The sequence below is a fragment of the Magallana gigas genome, chromosome 9, assembly GCF_963853765.1.
Source record: "Magallana gigas chromosome 9, xbMagGiga1.1, whole genome shotgun sequence".
NCBI lineage: Eukaryota > Metazoa > Mollusca > Bivalvia > Ostreida > Ostreidae > Magallana > Magallana gigas.
This window is the reverse complement of record NC_088861.1, coordinates 22,768,998-22,781,303: the sequence shown is the minus strand read 5'-3', so window position 1 is coordinate 22,781,303 and position 12,306 is coordinate 22,768,998. Positions and strand designations below refer to the sequence as shown.

The 12,306-nt window shown below is 34.3% G+C and overlaps 1 protein-coding gene across 1 annotated transcript; it reads right to left on the bottom strand.

Annotated features, from left to right (window-relative positions):
• Positions 1-272: 272 nt before the first annotated feature.
• On the bottom strand, positions 273-2,107 carry LOC117690867 (uncharacterized). Its single transcript, XM_066071902.1, has 4 exons — positions 1,981-2,107; positions 1,395-1,528; positions 1,040-1,243; positions 273-467 (listed from the first exon to the last, which is right to left on the bottom strand). Exons 2-4 carry the CDS (start codon positions 1,519-1,521, stop codon positions 322-324), a joined length of 477 nt encoding a protein of 158 aa, XP_065927974.1. The 5' UTR covers positions 1,522-1,528; positions 1,981-2,107; the 3' UTR covers positions 273-321.
• Positions 2,108-12,306: the final 10,199 nt, after the last annotated feature.

The following is a 12,306-nucleotide window of genomic DNA, read 5'->3' as shown; positions in this document are numbered from 1 at the left end:
AATTTGAGCTTGCTCACTTATTCTTTCATAAAAGTGAAAAGGCATCTTACATGTGAATGTCATCTTTAAATTTTCGGAGGGGGGGGGGAGGGGCGGTCAAAATTTTAAACAGAATTTAGGAATGTCGTGTGTTGATGGTAGGGTGGGGCTGTGTACATGTGTGTGTTATGGACTGCCAGTGGATATACTTTCTTTAAAACGAACTTTTTGACCCATCAATAAGTGAATAAATACTATTTTAAAAAGTCTTGGTTTGCATTTTATTAAGATCTGTGCATCAAATACAGCACATTCATTAAGCAAGGAATAAGATTCGTCTTGTCATCCTTGAACATTGGATGGAAAACAGAGTTCTCGAGTCCCCCTTGTTTTAATTTGACAGCCTTCATTTTCACATTCGGTCCGATCGTCAAAACGTAAACAGCGGCAAAAATTTGGTTGAGTGAGGCAGAGTCCTTCAAGAAGAACTGTAAAAGAAAAGAACAGCACACCATTTTGTACGATTGATGGTTTTTCGTAAACGCAAATATGTTGAATTAAAATAAGAGTTTTATAAAGTGCTCGATGGAAGAGATGAAGTTTTTTGTTCCGTTTTAAAGTTTAGGTTAAAAGAATAAATGCAGGGCAATAGACCTTAGTGTTTTGGGCAACACTAAGAGGCCCACTTCAGGGAAAACATTTTTGGGTATACACGTATAAAAGATTATATAATCAGTTGACGTTCTCTTGTAGTTAAGTGACCTAAAAGATCAATGCTGTTACACGAATGATTAACGGTAAATTGAGTTGTTTTAAAACCAAAATTCACGTAGATATAAATTATCGTTGAGTATTTTTTTGGTAGATTTCACACTAAGTTTTAAAGATGAGCATTTGGGTCTTCATTCTTGTTTTGAAGATCAACCTCTGTTAATCGGGGGGGGGGGGGGGGGGGGATGACTTACCATCAAATAAAACTGAATGAATTATAGAATGCATTGATTATAATAAATAATTATGAATATATTTTTAAAAATAATTGTTTTTGTGAATGATTTACCTATGTCTTCCTCACTGTTCACTTCATCTCGACGCTCCTGCAGACGCATGTTGCATTCCATTAATGCAGCGTTACATGCATCGTCTTCTCTAATGCACTCCTCGATCTCCCTATTCGTTTGTATCTCAATCAGTTTCTGACAAACTTTCAAATCAATCTGTAGTTTTTGTACCGATGCCATCATAACAGCGGACGCCAAAGTAGCTTTGATAAAAAGAGTTTTTAAAAAAGTCATGTTTCTACAATCATAATTAAGCCTACTGACTAACTATGTCAACAAAATTGGGGCATTCCTCTGATATTTCTCTCATAAAATGAATCGCATTCAGTTTAAAAAAAGCTTGTAAATAGATACCTGAAACACCCATCGATCCTAGTATTCCTACTGCGGAAAGGCCCGGGTTGGGCTGGATGATTTCCTGGGAATTGACGGTAACTCCAGCACAGAGAAAGCAGGAGATCACCAGCTGTAATCTGTTCATTCTAGCTCTGTTTCAAAAACGTTTTAAAGAAACTCTGATCACAAGTCAAGAATTAAAACATTTATTTTATTTTTCTAGAGTTGTTCCTAAAAAAAAACCTGAACTGAAATAAAATTATCCAGGTAATACACTGTTTCATTCTTTATGGTGTAAGTTACAGGTGTATAATTTGACTCCGCATTCTATATACCTTTTTTTGGAAAAAAAAAAGTTAAATCAAATTCATAACTAAAATACAGGCACAAACAAATATAATTTAAAAATGTCTAAATGCGTTAACTTGAATATGGAACTCGTAAAAAATAATAAAATTTCGCCTTACATGTAAATTTAGATTAGATTCTGACACATCATCTGAATTTTGTTTTGATATAAACTGAGTAGATACCAATGGTTGCAGTATAAATACGCTTCATTAGTCGAAGTAACTTTCTTTATCACAACTTAAAGAAAACTCACGATAACGGACATAAAATTGACAGTTTGATGTACTCCTCTTCTTTCTGTTTTATGTTTCTCTCTGATTTAGAAAAAGACTACCCGTTACGTACAACGTATATACATGTATCACTCATGCAAACAAAATGACCCCGCCGGAGCATTCAACCCAAACATATGATAGGATCGCCTATCCTAACGTTGATCTATCAAACATCACATTCATTGTATAATCAAGCAAAGGCATAATAATGAACATAACATGATATAAAATAATAAATATTATTAAACGCTCTAAACCCACAGGTTGAATCTGATTCAAACCAGGTGCACGTGTTTTATGTTTTCGCATTTCAAAACAAGTTCGCAGGTTAAAAAATACTTACTTTGAGCATATTTTGGATAATATTTTCTAAGGTTTTATTACAAAATTAGAGTTCGGTTTACCATATTCCTCACAATATCCACAATATGAACTCGAAGAGGACTTTTTAGATTTTATTGATACCATATTGATTGAGACTGTGTGCTGGTCTGTTAAATGTATGCAAAGGGTGACCACGGCTTTACTGATGAATTAGAGGGGATATTTCCTTTTAAGTAACTTTGTTAATCATCTCTAGCAAGATATACTGAAAAGGGTGAATTTGACCATTAAATACAAATATTTATAACATATGCAGAATTGAGTACATGTGGTTTGCTAAAAAATTTTAAAGTTATAAATTGAGCAATATGGCATATTTTTAGGGAATAATATATGGCCTACAGACAGAATATAACTAGGAGCAAAGATGTAAGACAATCGGTATAATAAAATGTTTAAGAAGAACATCAATCGTACTCAACAACTAAAAGTTACTACACTGTATAACTAATTATTGATTAATAAAATAAAGATTTGGAACGTAAACAACAACCAATGTGGCGACGTAAGAGCGGTATAATAACCTTACTTAATGTCTGAGAGATCAGTGTTTGGAACACCCTGACTACTGGGTCATCATCGTTAATGAATTAAGATGAAACATAAATCTTAATGTGTGATGATAATTATACAAATATATAATGAATATATCAGGAAAAATTCGCTGTATTTGATTGTGTTAACGTTTTCTTCTGCGCCACTACCTTTTTCTCAAATGCATTAAAACAAATTCCGAATAAAGTGTAAAACCTTGTCTTTTATAACTTGCATGTCTTGGTAATATACGTATAAAATTAAATTTACCGGTCATGGAGGGAAAAACTTACTGTTTCACTATAACCAGATTTAAAATCAGCACAATTAATGTTACAAAACATGTTTTATATCTATGATCTGCTTTTCCCTTCTTCTTCAATTCTGAATAACTTTCAAATTATCTTATTTTAAATGATATGATTTTTCATCAGCTCGCTTTTTTTTCATAAGCGAGAATTATTTCAAATGGACATTTAATATTTAAAGCTCCTCAGACTACAATTTGTTACATGCTGTATTGCAAAGGTGAAGAGGTTTAGCAAGCCTACAAAAAATCTAAGGGATCATAATGACAAATTGACAGCTACATTATAGATTATAGCCTTGGGTGGTTTATGATTTATTTTATTTTTTGTCTAATGGGTACTTCATGTATAAAGTACATGTAGGTAGGTTTACTCCTATAAAGTACAAAGATTCTTCTGCTCAATGGTTACAATTATTTTACTCAGTCATATGTCTTTTCATTGGTTTTATGAAAATAAAGTAAAGACTAATTACACTCGCAAATTTTCTACAAAGACTATACTTTTCCAAATACATTAAACATTTGCAATGATTATCATAGTGAAAAAAAATGATTTTATTAAGTAATGACTTGCTTTCTCTGGTGGATCGTGGGGTATCACTGCACTGTAGTCTTAAGGATTTGTACATTCTATACATTTATTAACAGAAACGCGGCTTCAGTATTTGGTCGTGAACGAATTTATACTTCTTTTTATCACATGTTTATCTCAATATACGGTGGATATCACTCATGGGATACATTTTTGATATTCCACTGTGTGTTCTTAAGATGCGTAATGTTCATCTGATCTACCGAACAAATGCAAGAAATATGTTTTGATAAACTAAAGCTAGAAAAATATAGATTAATAAACAAGTTTTAGATTTACAGTTTGTTTTCATTTCCCTTTATTTCCAAATCTGCATTGCTTTCAAAATATCTTATTTTGGATAAGTATTTTTACTGTTAATCCCTGTAACTAACGTAGCTATGTTTCACTGCAGAAATGCCTTTAAAATAATTATAAAATTTCAAAAAAACAGAATTCTTTAAATTATTGCTTCGCTAGATATGCTTCAAGATTTGTCTGTTTTCTTAAGCGAGAATTATTTCAAATGGACATTTTTAATATCTAAAGCTTCTCAGACTGCAATTAGTTACATGCTTATCGCAAAGGTGAAGAGGTACAACAAGCCTACAAAAAACCCAAGGGGTCATAACGACAAATTGACAGCTGAACAATAGCCATGGGTGCATTGTTTATGGTTTATGTTTTTGCATAATGGGTACTCCGTATAGTAATAAGGTATATTTACTATTACGAAGTACAAAGATTCATCTGCTTAGTGATTACAATCAGTCTTATGTCTTCTCATTGGGTTTGTTTTATGAAAATAAAATTTTTATCATTACCTAAACTTCTGCTCTCTAACAATAACTCCACTACAAATATTATTACTTGACATTCAAATAAATGTTGGTTAATTTTTTTCTTTAAAAGTTACGATGCTTTATAAAGCTTTTATTCTATTTGCATGATTGCATATAACAAATACGTGTTTAAGTCATATTGTTAGCATGTTATTATATTAAGATACAAAAATTTGCAAATGTTTACGAAAATGGATGTCCATTTGACACTGTAAACAAATGTGAGCTATTAATTTTTCCAGTATTGTTTGAGACTTTTAACTTTGCCTCGTGTTTAGTTTTAACAAATCTCCTTTGCTTATGATAAACGAGATGTCTACTGTCGTTCTCCGGGGGGGGGGGGCTTCAATACAAGCAACTTGAATGAACATGATTATTTAGTGTTTTAAAGGGTAAATACAAGTTATTTAATAGTTTACCACTTAATTAAGTTGATATGACTTTTCGACGAAATGATAAAAATTAAACGCACTTGTTTCTACAGGGACTAATACATAAAACCAAACTGCATTGATTATCATAATGAAAAATTAATTTTATAATTAACGTAAACACGTCTTCAGCATTCTGTCGCGGATGAATACTGGTACACAAATGAAGACTTCTGAACAGATTCTACATCAACTTTTTCCTCAAATACATTTAAACAAATTCCGATTAAGTGTGAAACCTTGTTTATTCAAACTGATCAGTCTTTTTAAGATAAGCACCGTGTATCTAATTAACCAAACAATTGCAGGAAATACGTTGTGATACACTAAAACTAAAATTATAGAGCCGCTTTAGCATGACCTTCAATTTTCAGTGGGATGTTACTATCTAGTTTGCTATAAGGAAAACAAACTTGCAAATATTGATCTAATTTCTTCTAATTCGCCAAGAGAAGCTCATTTACATTTATACACGGTCAAAATCGGAAAGTCTTCCCCCAATATCTGCTCTGGTGGTTTTTTTTTAAAATATACATCCCTGGATGAGGTTGTGCAAGTGTCATTGCGTTCAATGTACTCGTATCTATCACGCCAATGGTAGTAAAGTTAACTTGTGAGTAGTATGATTACACCTCGCCTACATCAAATCGGAGTTTGTCATGAATTGCCCAAAGTTCAACCTCTCTCTCTTGTTAATACGGTTTTATAGGTTAATAGTTTTATAGGTTAATAAACAAATTATAGGTTTATAATTTCTTATGATTTCCCCTTATTCTCAAATCTGCATTGCTCACAAAATACCTTATTGTTTAAGTGTTTTCAATGTAAACCCCCGTAACAAATGTAGCTAAATTTCACTACAGTAATGCCTTTAAAATAATTACTAGTATTCAACTTTAAAAAAAAAGAACTCTTTAAACTATCGCTTCGCTAGATATGCTTAAAAGCTGCTTATTTTGAATTTTGTAAGAGAGAGTTATATATGAAGGACATTATATATCGAGAAGCTTCTAAACCTGTAATTATTTTATAGGTAAAGAGGTACAGCAAGTCTACATTACATCTGAGGGGTCAAAAATTACATGAACGACAACATATCACCAGAACTATAGCCATGGGTGATTTATGGTTTGTTTTGTTTCATAAAGTGTACTACTGAGTAGATTGGTTATAAGTAGGGTAGGCAATCTTACAAAATCAGTGGTCGGTTAGTTGTATATAAAACATAATGTACATGTATATTTTTAAGCAATATCAAAAAAAAAATTGTCCTTCAAAACAATTATCTATCAGAGTTAAACTGCAGACCGTTAACACCTAGGGTCGTGATCTTAAAGCAAAACTGGTCAATACGTGTTAATTATAATGATTGCTAAAACAATACGTCACTACCTTGTCTGTTCGGCTTTTCATTAACCATTATTAAATGAAACTAATATCACTGTTGAGAAACCGTTACATTATTGTACCAACGTTTATTAATGTTTATTTTACCTTTTCCTTCAACAAATCAATGGTATTACATAGAAAATGTAACTGTCTAAAGAGTGTTCATACATGTTACATGTACTACTGTAACTTTATATCTGAAAGGATAATCATTTCACATGGAGATCTATAACATCATCGGCAGACTTAGTTCATGAAGAAATTTTCAGAAATCGAACTGACAACGAAATTGCGATATTTTTCACGACTTTTTGCTTAAGATTTCTTTTAGAACAAAAATCATTTAATTTTGGTTTAAATCATTTTTTGATTTACACATAAACAAAATTTATGAATGTGGCCCATATATGGGATCGCCCTCGTGGAAGCAGACGGAACTTTGGTACATTACGTAAAACCACAAGGTCTTGGAGGAAACTTTGCCCCAAAATGCGAGGTACGAATGGCTGAGTGGATACGCCCTGGTGCCTGCAATCCTAGTTCACAGCAATGGGCAAATTGCATTGAACCACTGCTTGTAAATACCTTTGCAAGAAGGAAAGGCTAAGGAGTAAACTTACAAAAATCTGGCCTAAGGATTTAAAATGAATAACTGACCATCCTAATGACAACTCCGCCCCTGGCGCTGACATATGGCCGTGCAGGTGGGAACGTTAGCCTGGTAAGGCAGCTACTTAGGAGAAAATAAACTGTTACAAAAAACCCGTGCAGATCTAGAATCGTCAGCCATGTAAAGCCATAGATCTAGTGGAAGGAATCCATAACAATTTGCCCTGGTCCTCCTGATTGAGGGTTGGTCACAGCCGCACAGGACTAACAACTATGTCTCATAAAAACATCCAAGTTACGGAAACGGCAACAAACATAAACTTTACTTCAGCGTGTAAAGAGCCTTCTGGGTACAGTGAGACTCGTATGAATGCTGGCAATTAAAACCAAAAGGACGTTACCAGCAGAATGAAGAAGGACCTGAACAAAAGATGAGACTAAGACATTGGAATGTGAGGAAAATGTATGAGACAGGTAAACCGTCACAAATAACATCTGAGATGAGAGAGTTTAATCTCATTTTCTTAGGAGTGAATGAAATCAGATGGACTGGATATGGAAAGATAATTAAGAATCAGTACTGGGAAACTGTTCTTTACTCCGGGAGGCATGGCAACCTACATCATGAAGGAGTAGCCATCATACTCAGGAAAGGAGTGAAACAATGCATGCTGGAATGGAAGTTGGGAACAGGAAAGATAATGGTGAGAGACTGGTGGATTTCTGTGCCATGAATAATCTAGTGATAGGGGAACCCTATTCACGCATCGAGATGTCAGCTGGAACTGATCTGAAACTTTTTAAACGGAAGGGAAAGGAACTGGATTTATCATTTTATGATCAATGGTATATGGAGATGCTCTCTATTAGACGTTAAAGTCAAGCGCAGTGCAGATGTAGGCAGAGACCACTATCTGCTGACTTCACTCATCAAGATCAAGCCGAAAGAACTAAGGCAAATCATAACGCTCAAAAGAGATTTGAAACCCAGAGATTGAGGGACAACACCATCAATGCTGCCTTCATCTGAGTTCAAAAACAGATTTCAAATCTTGCAAGACACAGCCGATGAAAGCGAGGAAACCAATGTAGACAACCTAGGAAAAAGTCGCCAAATTGTACACTGAAAGCAGCATAAAGAAACTAGGCCATCAAAAGAGAAACACCAACAAAAACTGGATCCAGCAAAAGATTCTGATTGTTATCGAAGAGAAAAGACAAATGAAGAAAAAGATGCTGCAGACTAAATCCCAACCACTGCAAGAGAGACAAGAGAAATTGTATAGTGAGGCCAAAAGGAGAGTAAAGAAACTTGCAAGCCGTGACAAGAGAGAAACCATAAACCAACTTAAGGCTGAGGTAGAAGAGGTGGCAGTAAGAAAAGAGCAAAGTAGAGTATACATGACAACAAAACGAGTTTGTAGTAGATATAGAGAAAGCACAGGACGGCCTAATAAGGACAAACATGCTGCTTAATGCAAAGAAAGAACAAGAAAGATGGACCGAAGACTTCCATAAAGAACTGAACCGGCCATCACCTGACGAAACAGCTGTCATACCAGAAGCCACCGAGGATCTGGACATCGACACTGACCCCTAACCTAAAAACATTACATGCACTCGAGACCCTTAAGAACGGAAAGTCAACTGGGTACGACATTCTTGATGCAGAGCTATTTAATGCAGACCCTTGAATAGCAGCCATCATCCTCCAACCACTATTCACAAGTTCACAATTGTATGGGAGGGAGAGATATTTTTTCAGACGACGGATGCAAGGGATTAATTGTCAAGATACCAAAGAAAGGAATCCCGAGTGATTGCAACAACTAGAGGGGAATTACTTTACTGTCAGTGCCAAGTAAGATCATGGCCAAAATAATCATTCGCAGAATGACAGATGCTGTTGATGCAATACTGAGGAAGGAGCACTCAGGGTTCAAGAAGAATTAAAGCTGTATTGACCAGATATTTACTACGCTACAGCAAAGAGCAGAGCACAGAATGGCATAAATAAATGTATGTAAACTTCCGTAAACCATACGGCATTGTGGCATTCAATCTACACTAGTCTACCTGATTAAGAGCTTCTATAACAACTTCAGGTGCTCAGTAAGACACAACACAATGTTCTTTAATTTTAAAACCGGGTCCGACAAGGATGTGTACGTGATGTCTGCATTACTGTTCAACTTGGTTATTTATTGGGTCATGTGGAAGACAACAGAAGACTAACCGATCCAGCTTGGATCTTTTCTCAACTTAAAAGGGTCTGGACCTGCGCTGCTGTCTCACACACCAGCATATCAAAGAGAAGACCATCAGGCTTCAAGCATACGAACAACAGGTTGGCTTAAGGTATAAGTAAGTATAAGAAAAAAGAGACAATGACACAATGTGGAAGCGCCTTCTCATGTTGAGATCAGATATGAAGAACTATACAGGACAGACAAATCTACATACCTTGTTAGCATCATTACAACAGAGGGTGGTACAAAGGAGGACACAGCAGACTGGGTAAGGCCAGGATATTTAGAAACATGAACAACATCTGGAGGTCTGCCCAGTACAACACCAGCACCAAACTAAACCTTTACCAGAGCTGTGTTGTGTCTACAAACTTGTATGGGTCAGAACGTTGTAGAATCACAGGGACAGACCACTCCAAATTACGATCATTCCATATGACATGCCTGCACAGATTACTTTTTACTTTGAATTTTCTGGCCAGAAAACCATATGAAGAAAGTGTAAGCAAATGCAACCAAGAGGACTTAGGAATTATCAAGAAACGACGCAGGTGGAGATGGCAAATCCTACGAAAAAACCCTCAGTCAACAAGGAGAACAGCTCTGGACATAATCCAGAAGGCAAGAGAAAGACAAGAACATCATGGAGAAGGACAGTGGAGAGCAAGCTCAAAGCCATGCAGCAGACTTAGGGATAAATAACGAAGCTGTTCCATGATAGGCAGGGGTAGAGGAAGTTTCTTGCTGTCCTACACACCAATAATGAACTGGTTACTCTGTCGGAACGTATTGCGATTAACCGATTAGTAATTCTGCAATCGATTACCATCCTTAGTTTATAAGGTACAATTACAAAGATTCTACTGCTCAATGGTTACAATAAATGTTGTATCCTCTCATTAAATCTTTGCTTATGTTTACCTAGTTAGCAACTGATTGTCTGTGTGTGTGTTTAGTCGGGAGACTTTAATATAAGAAACAACTTCCATATATTGGATGAGTATCAGTTATAAAGTGTGCACATGCGCTTAAAGTGTAAATACTACATGTAAAAATGTACAACTAAGTTCAGTCAATTGACGAAACGATAAAAAGTACTTTTGTCTACATTGACTATAGTTTTTTTTCTTAATAGCTGCTATAAGAGAATGGCTAAAAATAGAAATATGGTTCCTCTTTCAAAAGTGTGTAAAAATATATTACTCATAAAATATGATCACTGCTCAGTGCAAAAAAATCTAGAGATGTATACAAAATTCTTAAAGATAATACAATTTAACCATTATGCAAAAAAAGTTGGAGCCGTCTTCTGAATTATAATCTAGGTGATTTGGAATGGGAGACCATTTTCCCTTCCCTTTCAAATCACTAAAAATACAAAATTTCAATGGTTTCAATTTCGAAATAACCATAGAATTTTAGAAACAAATTCCCTTTTACATAAGATGAAAAAGGTAGACTCATATAACTGATCCTTTTGTGAACAAGAAATTGAAGCCATTGAGCACATGTTTTGGGAATGTGAATTTATACAAGGTTTATTGAATGACTTTGCTATTAATTGTTTTAGAAACATTCTTACATATGTGGTTTTTGTAGAGAAAGAATTCATTCTTGGATCTCACGAGAATTAAGATCAAGTGAAATATATTATTGCCTAACAAATTAAATCTATACTACTATATTAAAATAACAGACTCGAATTTATGGGCTTTTATAACGAGAAATCGGAAGAGTACTTCTTTTGTTTTATATATTTTAAACATCAATGGTGCTTGAAGATTACCAATTTTTTCTCAATCAAGCTTCGCTTATTAATAATCAACGAAAAATCCTTTTAAAAAATCCGGAAATCATATGGATTTTTTGGATTTTACAATCTTGGGCATGCGCATTACATTCACGCTAAATCACAGAAAGCTCTTTAGTGTATGTTTCCACAATATCACATTTGCATGGATAAACTCAGAAACGATATTAAAAATACATATACATGTAAGTTTTCGTTGAAAATTTGTCATATTGGAGGCATTTTAAATGTGGTGAATGCCTGTCACGAGACACAGGTTATTCTAACTAAGCAGAGTGAAGTGAAATTAATAGCATTATTATAAGCTTAAAGGGACTTGGACACGATTTAACATAAAAAAATTTAAATTTTATTTTTCCACTTTCAATGTTTATACTGATAAATATAGAAGTTTATAATGCTATGTCAAAATTTTTAAGTCAAATATCAAGTCATAAGCAAGATACAGCGTTCGTAAATCTTTGTTTTGCAAACAAAGCTCGAATATTGTCATTTTTACATAAGTGTTGTATTTGTATAACTTTCAATCAAATGTATCTTTCCTTTGTTGATAATAGTATTTATGAAGATATTGAACAAGTTTAAAATGTTTTTTACATGTCATTTTGTCTAAGAAATGGTAATTCTCTACATTACATTTTTGGTAAACAACTATAAGAATCGAGCTTTGTTTACATAACAATCAATTCTAACCCCCGTATCTCGCTTGTAACTTGACTTTAACATTCAATATTTTGGTCAATCATTTAAAATGCACCAGTAAGCCATTTTATACATAAAAAATGACAATAAAATTTTTGATCTCAAATCGTGTCCAAGTCCCTTTAAAGCTTGGTTATGTAAATGTCAACAATACAGCGTGTGGATGTATCTAAGCATTTCTTAAATGTCCGATATCATATGCAATGTAAACCCGTGCACGCACGGGTCGAAGTCTAGTATTATTTATATAGTATGAGATTTTGTAGTAAGAAACCTTCTCTGAATGGGTTGATATCCTCCATCAAGATTATGTACGACACAAATAGATATATTGCTTGTAAATATAATAGACAAGTACTATTTGATGAGGCCTGGGAAAACTGGAAGAATTCATTTCATATCTAGAGCAATTCTCTCTCTCTCTCTCTCTCTCTCTCTCTCTCTCTCTCTCTCTCTCTCTCTCTCTCTCTCTC